This window comes from Coregonus lavaretus (assembly GCF_964263955.1).
Source record: "Coregonus lavaretus genome assembly, chromosome: 25".
Taxonomy (NCBI): Eukaryota; Metazoa; Chordata; class Actinopteri; order Salmoniformes; family Salmonidae; genus Coregonus; species Coregonus lavaretus.
This window is the reverse complement of record NC_140012.1, coordinates 43,049,941-43,070,584: the sequence shown is the minus strand read 5'-3', so window position 1 is coordinate 43,070,584 and position 20,644 is coordinate 43,049,941. Positions and strand designations below refer to the sequence as shown.

General features: G+C 39.9%; 1 protein-coding gene across 1 annotated transcript in view; it reads left to right on the top strand.

Moving 5' to 3' along the window:
• LOC311100927 (choline O-acetyltransferase-like) overlaps positions 1–12,439 on the top strand; it is a gene marked incomplete at both ends in the record, with an annotated part of 20,630 nt that extends 8,191 nt beyond the window's left edge. The window contains 11 exon segments of the mRNA XM_084141906.1: positions 110–287; positions 1,639–1,816; positions 2,714–2,883; positions 3,074–3,174; positions 4,590–4,718; positions 5,248–5,370; positions 5,586–5,727; positions 11,504–11,566; positions 11,680–11,817; positions 12,142–12,417; positions 12,419–12,439. Of these exon segments, the coding sequence (XP_083998032.1) occupies positions 110–287; positions 1,639–1,816; positions 2,714–2,883; positions 3,074–3,174; positions 4,590–4,718; positions 5,248–5,370; positions 5,586–5,727; positions 11,504–11,566; positions 11,680–11,817; positions 12,142–12,417; positions 12,419–12,439 (1,519 nt within the window).
• Between the last annotated feature and the right edge of the window lie 8,205 nt (positions 12,440–20,644).

Genomic DNA, 20,644 nt, shown 5'->3' with positions numbered 1-20,644 from the left:
GAATACAACAGTGGATAAACTACCCCGTGTGGAGCAGCCGAGGTTGTCCCAGGGCATCTGAGTCTCACGCTTCTTTGTCTGTGTGTCTACGGCGCCTGTCTCCTGACAGCCGGACGTTGCCCGTGGACTTTTCTAGGGGCCAGCTGGCTGGGACCCCCCTGTGTATGAAGCAGTACTACCGTCTCTTCAACACATACCGTCTGCCCGGCCTCAAGAGGGACACCCTCGTCATCCACAAGACTGGGTCCACCGAGCAGGAGCACATCATCGTCGCGTGCAAGAACCAGGTCAGAGAGAGACTGAGGTTGCGTATCAAACAGCATCCTATTCCCCATGGGCCCTGGTCAAAGGTAGTTCACGATATGGGGAATACGGTGCAATTATTATTTTTTTAAATCACAGAATTAAATATAATACATTGTATCCCTGTGGACGCAATTACACTTATAGTGATCTCAGTTATCATTACTGTACAGCTACACATATTGTCCACATTGACAAGACGTGGTGATCTCAAATAGAACAGCTAGCGACATCCAAAACATTGTGTGTCCACATTGACAAGACATATTGATGTTGTAGTATAACTTTATTCATTGGTGTGTTTAGTCTCCATTGGGGTTTTAGGATTCCCAGAAGTCAGTGTTGTAAATAACACCCTCTTCCTGATGCTCCTCTCGCCAAGGCTATGTCATATATGGCAAAGTTCAAAGGTCACAGACAGAAAACATTGGAAACGTCAACATAAACAACAGACAATGTATAGGTCACAGACGGAATCATAAACAAACAACCAGTAGACGGTTCAGTCTGGAGTTATCTTTTACAATGAATCTCACTTCCCGTCACACGAACGCAAAAAAAATGAAATATCTCGAAAAGGCTAAAAAAGGGAGACGGGAGGAGAGTCCTCCCGTACCTGGAGATGGTTCCAGGAACTATCAATCAGGGACACATATTAAGGAGCCAACCATGTGGAGAAACAGACCACTAACTAAATTACTGCTGATTGAATCTGCCACTGTCTGAGAGCCTCCTTGAGTCACAAGGACAATTGATTCGCGGCATTGGATTCATGTTTTCAAGCTGCGTCCCAAAATGGCACCCTATTCCCTATGTCGTGCACTACTTTTGACCAGAGCCCCTATGGGCCCTTGTTAAAAGTAGTGCACTGTATAGGGAATAGGGTGCCATTTGGGACACAAGCGCAGATGTTCAGCAGGCGGTGGTGCATCGTTAACCCCTGCCTCTCTTACTTTGCCTTCATTAGTCAGCTGCCTATTGGGTTCTAATGATTGATGTGTTTGCATTGGCAGGTTTTAGTTTTTTAACAGCCCTATTGACCCGACGTGTCTGATTGAGTGATACATTGAATTGCTCCTTGGAGAAAAGGCTTTTAGATTTTGTAATACCAGTAATCTATTTTGAGGTCTTTCATGATAAAACACACACACTGTATCTCATCATCTTTCTTGCTACCTTAGAAATACATTTAAAATCAGATGTATGTTTTAATCTGGGATATTCTACGTGGAAGTACCAGCACCTTTCAATGTCCGTGACAAATTTTCCCCTAGGGAGCAATAAAAAAAAAATCCCAATCCTATTTCTAAAAATATTTATTTGTCATCTACTCAGTTCTTTGTGTTGGACCTAGTGGTAAAAGAGAAAAAGCTGAAAGAAATGGACATCTTAACCCAGTTGGAGAAGATAGTGAAGATGGCGGAGAACACAGAGGAGAGACAGCCTCCGATTGGTCTGCTGACGTCTGATGGAAGAACAGAATGGGCCCAGGCTAGAGACATGCTCATCAAAGGTTTCACTTCTGACATCTTACTGTCTACATTATATCATAACTATAATAATAACGCAAATATCAAATAATAATTTAAAGTAATAATTCGAAATATACCATGGGAAGACTATCAAAATATACCATGGGAAGACTATCAAAATATACCATGGGAAGACTATCAAAATATACCATGGGAAGACTATCAAAATATACCATGGGAAGACTATCAAAATATACCATGGGAAGACTATCAAAATATACCATGGGAAGACTATCAAAATAAACCATGGGAAGACTATCAAAATATACCATGGGAAGACTATCAAAATAAACCATGGGAAGACTATCAAAATATACCATGGGAAGACTATCAAAATATACCATGGGAAGACTATCAAAATAAACCATGGGAAGACTATCAAAATATACCATGGGAAGACTATCAAAATATACCATGGGAAGACTATCAAAATAAACCATGGGAAGACTATCAAAATATACCATGGGAAGACTATCAAAATAAACCATGGGAAGACTATCAAAACATACCATGGGAAGACTATCAAAATATACCATGGGAAGACTATCAAAATATACCATGGGAAGACTATCAAAATAAACCATGGGAAGACTATCAAAATATACCATGGGAAGACTATCAAAATAAACCATGGGAAGACTATCAAAATATACCATGGGAAGACTATGAAAACAAATCTATTTGCATAAACTGACCTAGTCTGTCTATCCGCCTCCCTCCCTCCCTCCCTCCCTCCCTCCCTCCCTCCCTCCCTCCCTCCCTCCCTCCCTCCCTCCCTCCCTCCCTCCCTCCCTCCCTCCCTCCCTCCTCCCCTCCCTCCCCTCCCTCCCTCCCTCCTCCCCTCCCTCCCTCCCTCCCTCCCTCCCTCCCTCCCCTAGATTCAGTTAACAGAGAGTCGTTGGCTGTGATCGAGAAGTGTCTGTGTGTGGTGTGTCTGGACGACCCCAGTGGGATGGAGGTTGGGGACACCAGCCGGGCCCTGCTGATGCTCCATGGAGGAGGCCATGAGAAGATGGGGGCAAACCGCTGGTATGACAAGCCAATGCAGGTAACCCTGGGCCCTTATTACGTCAACTGTCTCAGAGTAGGAGCGATGATCTAGGATCAGTTTAGCCGTTTTAGATAATAAAGAATAAGATAATACGGAAAGGGGTTGACCTGGTCCTAGATCCGCACTCTGAGATGCTTTACGAATACAGGTCCTGAGCCCATGGAATGGAAAGGGATGTTTGTTTCAGTTTGTTGTAGGGGAGGACGGAGTCTGCGGAACGGTGTGCGAGCACTCACCCTTCGAGGGAATAGTTCTGGTGGCGTGTACTGAATACTTGATGAAATTCATGTAAGCAAACTAGCCAAACTAAGTGACATGTATGTGTCCATATGGATAGAGTTACATCTGAAAATGTGTAGTTGACAACTGGTGTCCTCCAAGGTTCTATTCTAGGTCCTGTGCTTTTACATCTGAGAGTTCATACTTACTCACCAGACACGCAAAGTACTTCATTACAATATAGTTACATTAAATCTTAAATCAGATATTTTGCATTTACGCATGAGACACGTAGTGTAGTTCAGGTTCACAGCTAATATATTATTAGAGGTCAGTAATAAAACATCTAATATATTATTAGAGGTCAGTAATAAAACATCTAATATATTATTAGAGGTCAGTAATAAAACATCTAATATATTATTAGAGGTCAGTAATAAAATATCTAATATATTATTAGAGGTCAGTAATAAAACATCTAATATATTATTAGAGGTCAGTAATAAAACATCTAATATATTATTAGAGGTCAGTAATAAAACATCTAATATATTATTAGAGGTCAGTAATAAAACATCTAATATATTATTAGAGGTCAGTAATAAAACATATAATATATTATTAGAGGTCAGTAATAAAACATCTAATATATTATTAGAGGTCAGTAATAAAACATCTAATATATTATTAGAGGTCAGTAATAAAACAGTAAATATATTATTAGAGGTCAGTAATAAAACATCTAATATATTATTAGAGGTCAGTAATAAAACATCTAATATATTATTAGAGGTCAGTAATAAAACATCTAATATATTATTAGAGGTCAGTAATAAAACATCTAATATATTATTAGAGGTCAGTAATAAAACATCTAATATATTATTAGAGGTCAGTAATAAAACATCTAATATATTATTAGAGGTCAGTAATAAAACATCTAATATATTATTAGAGGTCAGTAATAAAACATCTAATATATTATTAGAGGTCAGTAATAAAACATCTAATATATTATTGGAGGTCAGTAATAAAACATCTAATATATTATTAGAGGTCAGTAATAAAACATCTAATATATTATTAGAGGTCAGTAATAAAACATCTAATATATTATTAGAGGTCAGTAATAAAACATCTAATATATTATTAGAGGTCAGTAATAAAACATCTAATATATTATTAGAGGTCAGTAATAAAACATCTAATATATTATTAGAGATCAGTAATAAAACATCTAATATATTATTAGAGGTCAGTAATAAAACATCTAATATATTATTAGAGGTCAGTAATAAAACATCTAATATATTATTAGAGGTCAGTAATAAAACATCTAATATATTATTAGAGGTCAGTAATAAAACATCTAATATATTATTAGAGGTCAGTAATTAAAGCAACATGATGTTGATGAATAATACATGATAATAAATAATAATGCATGAATCTAAGGAAGTCATGTGATGGTGCTCTCGCCACAGGACAGGAAGTCCCTCCAAGATGGGGAGGGCCACCAGCGTGTCGGAGCTTCCTACTCCTGGCAGACTGCTCTGGAAGACCACACCCCACATCCAGGGCCTCCTGAAGGCCTCTGCTGGGAGACTACAGAGGCAAGACACACACACAAACACACACACACACACACACACACACACACACACACACACACACACACACACACACACACACACACACACACACACACACACACACACACACACACACACACACACACACACACACACACACACACACACACACACACACACACACACACACACACATTAAAGGCCCAGTGCAGTCAAAAACGTGATTTTCCTGTGTTTTCTATATATTTCCACACTATGAGGTGTAAGAGCTGTTTGAAAAGACCGCCTTAAATATCAGCCTGTTTTGGTGGGATGGAGTTCTGGCCTGCCTGGTGACATCACCAGGCACTAAATTCGTTAATAGACCAATAAGAAAGAGAGTTCCAAACCTCTCTGCCAATAACAGCTAGTTCTTTTTCATATTTTTGACCGTTTTTAATTAAAAACAATCACAGTAAGGTACTTAATTGTTGCCCAGAAATGATTTGATATTGAGATAATAACGTCTGCATTAGACCTTTAACATATGTTGATGTTTCCTTCTCCTCAGGTTGGTTAGAGATCTTGACATGGATGTACACAAGTTTGAGGTCTATGGAAAAGAATTCATCAAGAAACAGAAGATGAGCCCAGATGCTTACATACAGGTGGCTCTGCAACTGGCGTTCTACAGGTAAGAAACACCTGTAAGAGCTTCATCTAAAAGGACATGTGGTTGGTTGTTTTAATACTGTATCAGCACACTATTCATTTTATTACATTGTTTGCTACTTATTGACAGTCATTTTTAAAATAACAAAAACCTAAAGAAACTATTTTTTGTTGTTCACACGAAAAGTGAATTATGAAGTGCCTCCATTGATATTTTTTTGCTTTGTGATTTCTCAGATGCAATGGACGGCTGGTGTCCACTTATGAGAGTGCGTCTATCCGTCGTTTCCACGAGGGGCGGGTGGACAACATCCGCTCAGCTACCCCCGAGGCTCTGGCCTTCGTGAAGGCCATGACGGACAAGAAGGCCTCTCTCTCTGTGAGTCATTTTTCTTACTTAGCCCCCCCCCCCATTATGGGCTTCTCCCATAATGCTGTTCATCATGTCTTCTCCCATAATGCTGTTCATCATGTCCTCTTCTCCCATAATGCTGTTCATCATGTCCTCTTCTCCCATAATGCTGTTCATCATGTCCTCTTCTCCCATAATGCTGTTCATCATGTCCTCTTCTCCCATAATGCTGTTCATCATGTCCTCTTCTCCCATAATGCTGTTCATCATGTCTTCTCCCATAATGCTGTTCATCATGTCTTCTCCCATAATGCTGTTCATCATGTCTTCTCCCATAATGCTGTTCATCATGTCTTCTCCCATAATGCTGTTCATCATGTCCTCTTCTGCCATAATGTTGTTCATCATGTCCTCTCCCATAATGCTGTTCATCATGTCTTCTCCCATAATGCTGTTCATCATGTCTTCTCCCATAATGCTGTTCATCATGTCTTCTCCCATAATGCTGTTCATCATGTCTTCTCCCATAATGCTGTTCATCATGTCTTCTCCCATAATGCTGTTCATCATGTCCACTTACAGATTTTTTTTAGCGCTTTGGTGCAATTTTCACAACTCTTAGTACAAAACTCAAAACAGATCATCGAAATGGCAGTTGTTTCAAAACCCTAAGCACATTTCCAATTGACTAAGTACAACACACAAAATCATAGTGACTTTTTCACCAAACTCAATCAGTGTTTCATCTAGAAATACATGTTCATATAAAGTAACTGCCTTTCACAATGCAATGCTCACATTACTTTTGACATTATTTTCTTCTCTTGTTAAAATACATTTGACTATTATTTAATCCGACTGCTCTTAATTGATGATCACTTAAACGTTTGGTAAACCTATAGATTTGACATGTCAACTGGTTCGTCTACTATAGATATTGAGGACTACATGAAAATGTGTATGTAAAGTAGAAACATACAGAGTATGATATACTCAAATGTACTACTATAAAGATGACTATTAGGATTTCATTTCACAGTAAGTTAAAAAAAAAAAATCTGATATTGACAAGATCAGAGATGTACTGTGTGTATCAAATCAAATCCAAGTTTATTGGTCGCGTACACAGATTAGCAGATGGTACAACAGGTGCAGTGAAACGCTTGCGTTTCTAGCTCCTACACTGCATTAATACAATATCAATACAATATCAATACATAAATAATCCAGAAAGTCCAAAACAAGAAAGAAATGCATCCCCATTCACACTAAACATGTATCCAAAAGGAAGTTGCTGTGGTATTTTTTTGTAATACCGTAATATATTCCATTTACATACAGTAGCAGACACTTTCATCCAAAGTGACAACAGTCCACACATTTTGGTATGTGACCCCAGTGGGAATTGAACCCACAACTCTGGTGTTGCTAGTGCCATGCTCTTAGGAACTGAGCCACGTAATAATAATATGCCATTTAGCAGACGCTTTTATCCAAAGCAACTTACAGTCATGCGTGCATACATTTTGTTTTGTTTTTGTGTATGGGTGGTCCCGGGGATCGAACCCACTACCTTGGCGTTACAAGCGCCGTGCTCTACCAGCTGAGCTACAGAGGACCACGTACAGGACCACTACGACACATAGGTACAATACAATACTGTAAAATACAATACACGATTACAATACAGGATGGAAGATGTATGATTGTCATCCCCGTGAGCGTACCACCCTCCTCCAGGCCATGGATGAAGCGTGCAATGATTTCACTCCAGACCTACAGGAAGTCAGGCTTGGATTCGCCATGCCAAGAGGTTTTTCCCCAAGGTGCATCAACAATGAGGACATTAACTGCGATTTCTATGAGAACCTGTGACCAAGTGCCAGGCTTGATGCAAACTAGTGCCTGCTAAACATGATGTTTCTTTCATTTGATTACCTTGTGAAAGGTGTCTTCAATGATCATTTCATCACACATAGAAATGATGTTCAGTCAATTTTAATGGGTAGTTCAAGTGTATTGCCTAATGTGAAAACAGTGTAATGGACTGTAATAATAATATGCCATTTTAGCAGACGCTTTTATCCAAAGCGACTTACAGTCATGCGTGCATACATTTTTACGTATGGGTGGTCCCGGGGATCGAACCCACTACCTTGGCGTTACAAGCGCCATGCTCTACCAGCTGAGCTACAGAGGACCACGTATACTACATTCGAGGGGCAATTTTGAAACATGTATCTTCAATTTTTTGCTATTGGATTGACTGGTTGTTAAACTAGCTACGTTGAGAAGATATGTATCATTATGCTGTGTTTTGGTGATTAAACCAATGTACTCATTATATTTCACAGTGAACTTATATTTTGGATGAGTGGTTGTGTGGTGAGGGATGTCTACAAACAAAATGAATGCACAATGAATGGTTTAAAATGGAGGACTGGCCGCGTTGAGAAAATTCATCACACCCCTTCAAATGAGGTGATTTGGCTATTTCAGCCACACCCGTTGCTGACAGGTGTATACAATCGAGCACACAGCCATCCAATCTCCATAGACAAACATTGGCAGTAGAATGGCCCTTACTGAAGAGCTCAGTGACTTTCAACGTGGCATCGTCATAGGATGCCACCTTTCCAATAGGTCAGTTCGTCAAATTTCTGCCCTGCTAGAGCTGCCCCGGTCAACTGTAAGTGCTGTTATTGTGAAGTGGAAACGTCTAGGAGCAACAAACGGCTCAGCCGCGACGTGGTAGGCCACACAAGCTCACAGAACGGGACCGCCGAGTGCATGAACGGGACCGCCGAGTGCTGAAGCACGTAGCGCGTAAATCGCCTATCCTCGATTGCATCACACACTACCGAGTTCCAAACTGCCTCTGGAAGCAACGTCAAAACACAAGAACTGTTCATCGGGAGCTTCATGAAATGGGTTTCCGTGGCCGAACAGCTGCACACAAGCCTAAGATCACCATGCCCAATGCCAACCGTCGGCTGGGTGGGGTAAAGCTCTCCGTCATTGGACTCTGGAGCAGTGGAAACGCGTTCTCTGGAGTGATGAATCACGCTTCACCATCTGGCAGTCCGACGGACGAATCTGGGTTTGGCGGATGCCAGTAGAACGCTACCTGCCCCAATGCATAGTGCCAACTGTAAAGTTTGGTGAAGGAGAAATAATGGTCTGGGGCTGTTTTTCATGGTTAGGGCCCCTTTGTTCCAGTGAAGGGAATTCTTAACGCTACAGCATACAATGACATTCTAGACGATTCTGTGCTTCCAACTTTGTGGCAACAGTTTGGGGAAGGCCCTTTCCTGTTTCAGCATGACAATGCCCCCGTGCACAAAGCGAGGTCCATACAGAAATGGATTGTCAAGATTGGTGTGGAGGAACTTGACTGGCCTGCACAGAGCCCTGACCTCAACCCCATCGAACACCTTTGGGATGAATTGGAACGCCGACTGCGAGCCAGGCCTAATCGCCCAACATGAGTTCCCGACCTCACTAGTGCTCCTGTGGCTGAATGGATGCAAGTCCCCACAGCAATGTTCCAACATCTAGTGGAAAGCCTTCCCAGAAGAGTGGAGGGTGTTATAGAAGCAAAGGGGGGATCAACTCCATGTTAATGCCCAGTGGTGGAAAAAGTACCCAATTGTAATACTTGAGTAAAGGTGTCGATACCTTAATAGAAAGTTACTCAAGTAAAAGTGAAAGTCACCCAGTAAAATTCTACTTGAGTAAAAGTCTAAAAGTATTTAGTTCTAAATATACTTAAGTATCAAAAGTAAATGTAATTGCTAAAATATACTTAAGTATCAAAAGTAAAAGTAAAAGTATAAATCCTTTCAAATTCCTTATATTAAGCAAAGCAGATGGCACAATTTTATTGTTTTGAACATTTACAGATAGTCAGGGGCACACTCCAACACTCAGACATCATTTACAAATGATGCATTTGTGTTTAGTGAATCCGCCAAACCATAGCCAGTAGGGATGACCAGGGATGTTCTCTTGATAAGTGCGTGAATTGGACCATTTTCCTGTCCTGCTAAGCATTCAAAATGTAACGAGTACTTTTGGGTGTCAAGGAAAATGTATGGAGTAAAAAGTACATTATTTTCATCAGGAATGTAGTGAAGTAAAAGTAAAAGTTGTCAAAAATATAAATAGTGAAGTAAAGTACAGATACCCAAAATAACTACTTAAGTAGTACTTTAAAGTATATTTTCTTAAGTACTTTACACCACTGTCAATGCGTGTTCGAGGAGCATGTATTCAATACAGGGCCAGCTCTAGCCTTTTGGGGGCCCCAAGGGATATTTGGTTAGGGGGCCACGTCACCAAGCCGGCACATTTTTTTTTTAGCGACCCCACTCTTGACGGTGGAGAGAAAAATTTACGTTTTAAAGTACATTTCCTGTGGTTCGACACATTTTCACATGGGGGCGGAGAGAAAAGGTTGCAATTAAATCACAAATTTCATGCATTTCTTCTAATTTCCCCATGGGGCAGAGATACATTTTTGCACTTTTAAAGGAAGTTTCCTACGGTTCTACACATTCTGCCATGGGGTGGAGAGAAAATGTCACCATTTTATAACACATTTCATGCAAATCTATTCATTTTGGGGCAGAAATATTTTTTGGGCAGTTTTAAAGCTAATTTCCTGCAATTCTACACATGTTGCCATGTTAATGATATCTGAGTGACAGTGACTAACAAAGTCAATGGGAGTCCCCTGGAGGTCAGGGCCCCCTGGAGGTCAGGGCCCCCTGGAGGTCAGGGTCCCCTGGAGGTCAGGGTCCCCTGAAGGTCAGGGCCCCCTGGAGGTCAGGGCCCCTGGAGGTCAGGGTCCCCTGGAGGTCAGGGCCCCCTGGAGGTCAGGTCCCCTGGAGGTCAGGGCCCCTGGAGGTCAGGGCCCCCTGGAGGTCAGGGGCCCAGGGCACGTGCCCTGCGTGCCCAGTCGGTATTCGGCCATGATTACTACAAGTTTAGATAACTGGCTAGACTAACTTACCAATCAAACAATGGTTAGCTGGCATGGCTAATTGAGTGACTGACAGTGACCGACAAAACAAGAGGAAAACTGCTGATGCACAACCAAATTTCGAATTTGCAGCCTCTGTATTCTACTATTCTAACTGTCAACAGTTGAGACCCCGACTGAGTATATACATAATATGTATTTTTTTTTTTTTTTGGGGGGGGGGGGGGGGTCTGGGGCCCCCTAGTGCCCTGGGGCCCTAAGCAACCACTTATGTTGCTTATACCTGGAGCCGGCCCTGCACACAGACAGAGACACACACAGACACAGACACAGACACACACACACACACACACACACAGACACACACACACACACACACACACACACACACACACAGACACAGACACAGACACACACACACACACACACACACACACACACACACACACACACACACACACACACACAAACAGACACAGACACACACACAGACACACACACAGACACAGACACACAGACACAGACACACACACCAGACACAGACACACGCACACACACACAGACACACACACACACACACACACACACACACACACAAACACACACACACACCAGACACAGACACACAAACAGACACACACACACAGACACCAGAGCAGCTGATCTCTCTACAGATTTACAGCACTTGCAATCTATCATATGACTCATAACAGATCATTTTGACTTTGTCTCTCTGTAGACAGTGTTCAATGTATTATATTATATTTAGCTTCTGAGACTTAAAGCAGTTATTGTACTCTTGTTGTATCCATTTTACAGGATTCAGAAAAGATTCAACGATTGTGGGATGCGATTAAAGCCCAGACAAATTATACAATCGCAGTAAGTGTTTGAATAAAACTGTTCACTGTATAAAGTTCATTTGGTAAATAAATGTTCTGTCCATAAGAAACCTCTAACTACATTAAGTTCTAAGGGTTCTTGATGTTTCGCAGGCTATCACTGGGATGGGGATAGACAATCACCTTCTGGGACTCAGAGAGATCTCACGGGAGCTCCAGATGGAGGTGCCAGAGATCTTCACAGATGAAACCTATGTGGCCAGTAACCAGTTCATTCTCTCCACCAGTCAGGTATACCCTCTAGTCATCTCTTTGCTATGTGGCTATTGCTGGTGCTGCCATAATAATAATCATAATAATAGTATAGAATATGTGCCATTTAGCAGACGCTTTTATCCAAAGTCATGCTGCATACATCTAATCTCAGTATTTGACAAGCAGCTAAATGACAAGAACATCATTTCAACCAATTGTGTTATAACTGATTATTACATATGTACATGCTCTATGAAGTAATCATGAACAGTTTATAAACTACTTATAAATCCCTACTTATAAAAGTATACCTGAGTATATCTAAGTAGATGAATGTATTAACCGGTATACCCTCCTCAGGTCCCCACCACAGTGGAGATGTTCTGCTGCTATGGCCCGGTGGTTCCTAATGGGTACGGTTGCTGCTACAACCCCCAGTCGGACCACCTCCTCTTCAGTGTGACCAGCTTCCACGGGAGCACCGAGACCTGCTCGGCCGTGTTCATCAGGGCTCTGGACGAGGGCCTCGTGGAGATGAGGGATCTGTGCAAGAAGAGCAATAAGCCTCAGAGCAACGCCGCTGCTTTGAAGACGGTTGAGAAAAGCCAAGGAGCAGGCAGCAAGCCTCTGAGCACACCTCGAGAAAACAGGGAAATAAGTCATACTGAGGAAGCATTACGGTGTCCATATTAGGACCACCTCAGTCACGCTCAACTTCCCACACGTTACGGTGTCCATATTAGGACCACCTCAGTCACGCTCAACTTCTGACGCATGTCCTGGTATGTCGTGAAAGTAGTCTTAGCTAGTTGTCCTGCAGTGTACATTTCGGTGTTTGTTGCGATCAAGTGTTTTGTTTTCACAACTTTATCTCTCGATTCAATCGAAAAAGATGAAGCCTTAACTATGTAACTATGTACATAAAACTATGAGGAAATACTTTAGCTGTAATGACACTAACAATAATTTAATTTGGAAGGAAACATAAAGATGTAGGAGCTATGATGTAGACACTCATTCACCATTGGTACTCTGTGGGAGTCTAGACAGAGCAGAGCTCACTGGTCTGGCAATAGGAAACTAAACTGCTATTTCAGCACTGTAGTGATGGACAGCTCCTCTTCACCCAGAGGATGAATGAACCAGCTCCTAAATGATCTCAGCGTATGTGTTCTCAACAGGCTGTTTATTCAGCTTTGTCGAAACAACTCCCAAATGTATACCGGAATATATATCGGTATCAATATATTCACATTTATCATGCAAACATTGATCATATCGTAACTGATGGGATTGAAGTCCAGATGGCAACCTAACACATAGGGAATGAGCATACGTAGGAACTAGGTTTAAGATCGTCACTATAAGGATGCTGCCGAAGAGGGGTATCTATCTAGTGAAGTCTAAAGCAGGGCACTCCAACCCTGTTCCTGGAGAGTTTCTGTCCTATAGGTTTTAACACCAACCCTGTTCCTGGAGAGCTACCGTCCTTTAGGTTTTAACTCCAACCCTGTTCCTGGAGAGCTACCCTCCTGTAGGTTTTAACTCCAACCCTGTTCCTGGAGAGCTACCCTCCTGAAGGTTTTCACTCCAACCCTAATCTAGTCACCTGATTCTAATAATTAGCTGGTTGATAAGCTGAACCAGGTTAGTTATAACTGGGGTTGGAGCGAAAACCTACAGGAGGGTATCTCTCCAAAAGCAGTGCACTGTATAGGGAATAGGGTACCATTTGGGATGCAATCTTTCTTTCCTCTCAGCCTAATGTGTGGTTCCACTCATTTCATGGAAACTATGTCTGTAGCCATTCATGTTTATCCTTAGTGATAGGGAGAGTACCGTAGTTTACTCTTAGTGATAAGGAGAGTACCGTAGTTTACTCTTAGTGATAGGGAGAGTACCGTAGTTTACTCTTAGTGATAAGGAGAGTACCGTAGTTTACTCTTAGTGATAGGGAGAGTACTGTAGTTTACTCTTAGTGATAGGGAGAGTACTGTAGTTTACTCTTAGTAATAGGGAGAGTACCGTAGTTTACTCTTAGTGATAGGGAGAGTACTGTAGTTTACTCTTAGTGATAGCGAGAGTACTGTAGTTTACTCTTAGTGATAGGGAGAGTACCGTAGTTTACTCTTAGTGATAGGGAGAGTACTGTAGTTTACTCTTAGTGATAGGGAGAGTAGTGTAGTTTGCTCTTAGTGATAGGGAGAGTACTGTAGTTTACTCTTAGTGATAGGGAGAGTACTGTAGTTTACTCTTAGTGATAGGGAGAGTACTGTAGTTTACTCTTAGTGATAGGGAGAGTACTGTAGTTTACTCTTAGTGATAGGGAGAGTACTGTAGTTTACTCTTAGTGATAGGGAGAGTACTGTAGTTTACTCTTAGTGATAGGGAGAGTACTGTAGTTTACTCTTAGTGATAGGGAGAGTACTGTAGTTTACTCTTAGTGATAGGGAGAGTACTGTAGTTTACTCTTAGTGATAGGGAGAGTACTGTAGTTTACTCTTAGTGATAGGGAGAGTAGTATAGTTTGTGCTGTATCAATTGTATTTATTTGATAGTCAATTGAATGTTCAGTGAACGCATACACGTCTATGCTTAGCAAATTATTTAGTAAAATAAAAAATAGTATTTATTTTTGTAGTTAAATACATTCATGAGTTTTCATCAGAAAATCTACATCATGTCCATACTTAAATTGTATTGTATGAGATATATTTATGATAATATATTGTAACCTTGAATTGTATTGTATGAGCTATATTTATGAGAATATATTGTAACCTGGAATTGTATTGTATGAGAAATATTTATGAGAATATATTGTAACCTTGTGCTGTGTAGAGAATACTGCTATAAAGATTATTTATGTCCGGAAATAAAATCGATTCCAAAATATCACGTGGCTATTTCTCCTTGGAATAACACACTTAAATTCCAAGGTCTATCCTCATATATGAATGGGGGTGCAAAACAACGTGAGGCCAGTGACCCACAGGTTGCTGGGATGAATCCCCAAGCTGACTAGGTGAAAATATGTTGATGTGCCATTGAGCAAGGCACTTAACCCTAATTGCGCCTATAAGACGTTCTGAATAAGGATGTCTGCTAAATTACTAAAATATGAATAATGCTAAACTAACATACAGTACTGCACTATATAGGCTGCCATTTGGAACACAAACAGTTACATATACAGTATCTGGGCGTTCAGTACAGTCTCTCTAATCAACATCTAGGTAGTACAGTATACTAGAATACGTCTCTAATCAACGTCTAGGTAGTACAGTATACTGTAATAAGTATCTCTAATCAACATCTAGATAGTACAGTATACTAGAATACGTCTCTAATCAACGTCTAGGTAGTACAGTATACTGTAATAAGTCTCTCTAATCAACGTCTAGGTAGTACAGTGTACTGTAATAAGTCTCTAATCAACGTCTAGGTAGTACAGTATACTGTAATAAGTCTCTCTAATCAACGTCTAGGTAGTACAGTGTACTGTAATAAGTCTCTAATCAACGTCTAGGTAGTACAGTATACTGTAATAAGTCTCTCTAATCAACATCTAGATAGTACAGTATACTGTAATAAGTCTCTAATCAACGTCTAGGTAGTACAGTATACTGTAATAAGTATCTCTAATCAACGTCTAGGTAGTACAGTATACTGTAATAAGTCTCTAATCAACGTCTAGGTAGTACAGTATACTGTAATAAGTCTCTCTAATCAACATCTAGATAGTACAGTATACTGTTAAGTCTCTCTAATCAACGTCTAGGTAGTACAGTATACTGTAATAAGTCTCTAATCAACGTCTAGGTAGTACAGTATACTGTAATAAGTCTCTAATCAATGTCTAGGTAGTACAGTATACTGTAATAAGTCTCTCTAATCAACGTCTAGGTAGTACAGTATACTGTAATACGTCTCTCTAATGAACGTCTAGGAAGTACAATATACTGTAATAAGTCTCTAATGAACGTCTAGGTAGTACAGTATACTGTAATAAGTCTCTCTAATTAACGTCTAGGTAGTACAATATACTGTAATAAGTCTCTCTAATCAACGTCTAGGTAGTACAGTATACTGTAATAAGTCTCTCTAATGAAGGTCTAGGTAGTACAATATACTGTAATAAGTCTAATCAACGTCTAGGTAGTACAGTATACTGTAATAAGTCTAATCAACATCTAGGTAGTACAGTATACTGTAATAACTCTCTCTAATTAACGTCTAGGTAGTACATTATACTGTAATAAGTCTCTTATCAACATCTAGGTAGGACAGTATACTGTAATAAGTATATCTAATGAAGGTCTAGGTAGTACAATATAATGTAATAAGTATATTGAATGAACGTCTAGGTAGTACAATATACTGTAATAAGTCTCTAATGAACGTCTAGGTAGTACAGTATACTGTAATAAGTATCTTGAATGAACATCTAGGTAGTACAGTATACTGTAATAAGTATCTCTAATGAAGGTCTAGGTAGTACATTATACTGTGATAAGTCTCTCTAATGAACGTCTAGGTAGTACAGTATACTGTAATAAGTCTCTAATCAACGCCTAGGTAGTACAGTATACTGTAATAAGTCTCTCTAATCAACGTCTAGGTAGTACAGTATACTGTAATAAGTATCTCTAATCAACATCTAGGTAGTACAGTATACTGTAATACGTCTCTAATCAACGTCTAGGTAGTACAGTATACTGTTATAAGTCTCTCTAATCAACGTCTAGGTAGTACAGTATACTGTAATAAGTCTCTAATCAACGTCTAGGTAGTACAGTATACTGTAATAAGTCTCTCTAATCAACGTCTAGGTAGTACAGTATACTGTAATACGTCTCTCTAATGAACGTCTAGGAAGTACAATATACTGTAATAAGTCTCTAATGAACGTCTAGGTAGTACAGTATACTGTAATAAGTCTCTCTAATTAACGTCTAGGTAGTACAATATACTGTAATAAGTCTCTCTAATCAACGTCTAGGTAGTACAGTATACTGTAATAAGTCTCTCTAATGAAGGTCTAGGTAGTACAATATACTGTAATAAGTCTAATCAACGTCTAGGTAGTACAGTATACTGTAATAAGTCTAATCAACATCGAGGTAGTACAGTATACTGTAATAAGTCTCTCTAATGAACGTCTAGGTAGTACATTATACTGTAATAAGTCTCTTATCAACATCTAGGTAGTACAGTATACTGTAATAAGTATATCTAATGAAGGTCTAGGTAGTACAATATAATGTAAATAAGTATATTGAATGAACGTCTAGGTAGTACAATATACTGTAATAAGTCTCTAATGAACGTCTAGGTAGTACAGTATACTGTAATAAGTCTCTCTAATGAATGTCTAGGTAGTACAGTATACTGTAATAAGTCTCTAATCAACGCCTAGGTAGTACAGTATACTGTAATAAGTCTCTCTAATCAACGTCTAGGTAGTACAGTATACTGTAATAAGTATCTCTAATCAACATCTAGGTAGTACAGTATACTGTAATAAGTCTCTCTAATGAACGTCTAGGTAGTACATTATACTGTGATAAGTCTCTCTAATGAACATCTAGGTAGTACAGTATACTGTAATAAGTCTCTAATCAACGTCTAGGTAGTACAGTATACTGTAATACGTCTCTCTAATTAGCGTCTAGGTAGTACAATATACTGTAATAAGTCTCTAATCAAAGTCTAGGTAGTACAGTATACTGTAATAAGTCTCTCTAATCAACGTCTAGGTAGTACAGTATACTGTAATAAGTCTCTCTAATCAACGTCTAGGTAGTTCAGTATACGGTAATAAGTCTCTCTAATCAACGTCTAGGTAGTACAGTATACTGTAATACGTCTCTCTAATCAACGTCTTGGTAGTACAATATACTGTAATTCGTCTTTAATCAACGTCTAGGTAGTACAATATACTGTGATAAGTCTAGGTAGTACAGTATACTGTAATACATCTAATGAATGTCTAGGTAGTACAGTATACTGTAATAAGTCTCTCTAATCAACGTCTAGGTAGTACAGTATACAGTAATATGTCTCTCTAATCAACGTCTAGGTAGTACAGTATACTGTAATAAGTCTCTTATCAACGTCTAGGTAGTACAGTATACTGTAATAAGTCTCTCTAATGAACATGTAGGTAGTACAGTATACTGTAATACGTCTCTCTAATCAACGTCTTGGTAGTACAATATACTTTGATAAGTCTAGGTAGTACAGTATACTCTAATACATCTAATGAATGTCTAGGTAGTACTCTATACTGTAATAAGTCTCTCTGATGAAGGTCTAGGTAGTACAGTATACAGTAATAAGTCTCTCTAATGAACGTCTAAGTAGTACAGTATACTGTAATAAGTCTCTCTAATGAACGTCTAGGTAGTACAGTATACTGTAATAAGTCTTTAATCAACATCTAGGTAGTACAGTATACTGTAATAAGTCTCTCTAATCAACGTCTATGTAGTACAGTATACTCTAATAAGTCTCTAATGATCGTCTAGGTAGTACAGTATACTGTAATAAGTCTAATCAACGTCTAGGTAGTACAGTATACTCTAATAAGTCTCTAATGATCGTCTAGGTAGTACAGTGTACTGTAATAAGTATCTCTAATGAACACCTAGGTAGTACAGTATACTGCAATATGTCTCTCTAATGAACGTCTAGGTAGTACAATATACTGTAATAAGTCTCTCTAATCAATGTCTGGTAGTACAATATACTGTATTATGTCTCTCTAATCAACGTCTAGGTAGTACAGTATACAGTCATATGTCTCTCTAATCAACGTCTAGGTAGTACAGTATACTGTAATAAGTCTCTCTAATGAACGTCTAGGTAGTACAGTATACTGTAATAAGTCTTTAATCAACGTCTAGGTAGTACAATATAATGTAATAAGTATCTTGAATGAACGTCTAGGTAGTACAATATACTGTAATAAGTCTCTAATGAACGTCTAGGTAGTAAAGTATACTGTAATAAGTCTCTAATCAACGTCTAGGTAGTACAGTATACAGTAATAAGTATATCTAATGAAGGTCTAGGTCAGGGGTGTCAAACGTACGGCCCGCGGGCCGGATCAGGCCCGCAAACGGGTTTAATCCGGCCCGCGAGATGATTTTGAGAGAAAAAAAAAAAAAAAAAAAAACCTTTTTTTTTTTTTTTTTTTTGTATAGTATAAAAATGCGCTGCAATTTTTCTATAAACTAAACTGCTGTTCCAATTGCGTCCACTGGATGGCGCAATAGCAATTGTGTTAAGCAAGCAAACTGTTTATACCGGGGCAGAGCAAGTAGGTCAAGCACGTGCAGCCAATGAGCTACTTTGTTTTGCCCGCGATAGTTATTACGGCTTCTACTTTTAACATTATGTGCTTTGGCACCCTCATTGCCCCAATATGTCTCTGTCAAAAAAGAGAAAAGTGGACGCAGAGTGCAGAGTGTTCCAAGAAAAATTGTCATCCTATTTATTCACGGAATTTAATGGGAAAGCTGTATGTTTGGTGTGTTCAGAGCATGTTGCAGTGCTGAAAGAATATAACCTTCGTCGCCACTATGTGAGTCTTCATGCCGACAAATATGACAACTTTCAAGGACAGCGGAGATGAGAGAAGGTGAATGAACTGTTGCCGGGTCTGAAGAAACAGCAGTCTGTGTTTACTCACAGCCGAGACATCAGTGACGCTGCAGTGAAAGCTAGCTACCTCATTGCTAATGAAATCGCAGTGGCTTCAAAACCATTTAGTGAGGGTGAATTTGTAAAAACATGCATGATGAAGGCAGCGGAGATTGTGTGCCCTGAAAAGCGGCAGGCTTTTGCAAATATCAGCCTGACAAGAAACACAGTTGCAGACAGGATTTCCGATCTTTCAGTGGATTTGGACACCCAGTTGAAGCAAAAAGTAAAGTCATTTATTGCGTTTTCGGTTGCAATTGATGAAAGCACGGACATTACAGATGTTGCACAACTGGCCATTTTCATCCACGGAGTTGATGACACATTGACCGTCACCGAGGAGTTCGTGGAGTTGGTGCCGATGACAGATACAACGACAGCAGCTGATATTTTTACTGCACTCGTCGGCGCGCTGGACAGGGTCGGAGTGGACTGGTCCCGCGCTGTCAGCCTGGCTACAGATGGTGCGCCCTCAATGATCGGGAAAAAAGCAGGCGTTGTGACAAAGTTCAGAGAGAAAGTGCAATCTGCAAATGGAGGACGTGATTTTTTGACTTTTCACTGTATTTTGCACCAGGAGGCTTTGTGTTGCAAGTCATTAAAGATGGATAACGTCATGAAGGTGGTCATCCAAACTGTTAATTTCATCCGATCCAGAAGCCTGAATCACCGTCAGTTTGACAGCCTTCTCAGAGAGAAAGACCACATCTATGGCCATACCACACTGAGGTAAGATGGTTAAGCCGAGGTGCTGTGCTGAGGCGTTTCTTTGATTTACGAGAAGAAATTGAACAGTTCATGGAAGAAAAGGGCAAACCAGTGTTAGAATTTCATTCCGCAGAATGGATGCAGGACCTTGCATTTATGGTGGATGTTACAGAGCACCTGAATAACTTGAACAAACAGCTGCAAGGGCGCAACAAAGTTGTCACGCAGTATTATGACAGCATACGTTCTTTCAAGTTGAAGCTGTCATTGTGGGAGACGCAACTTGCCGGTGGTGATGCAGCTCACTTCCCCTGTCTGAAAAATGTGTGCGCGACCCAACATGTGGCAGACATGAAGCGGTTCAAAGATAAAATAATGGGACTGTTACGGGAGTTTGAGCAACGCTTTCAGATTTATGTTGATGTTTTTATGTTGATGTGCTATTGTT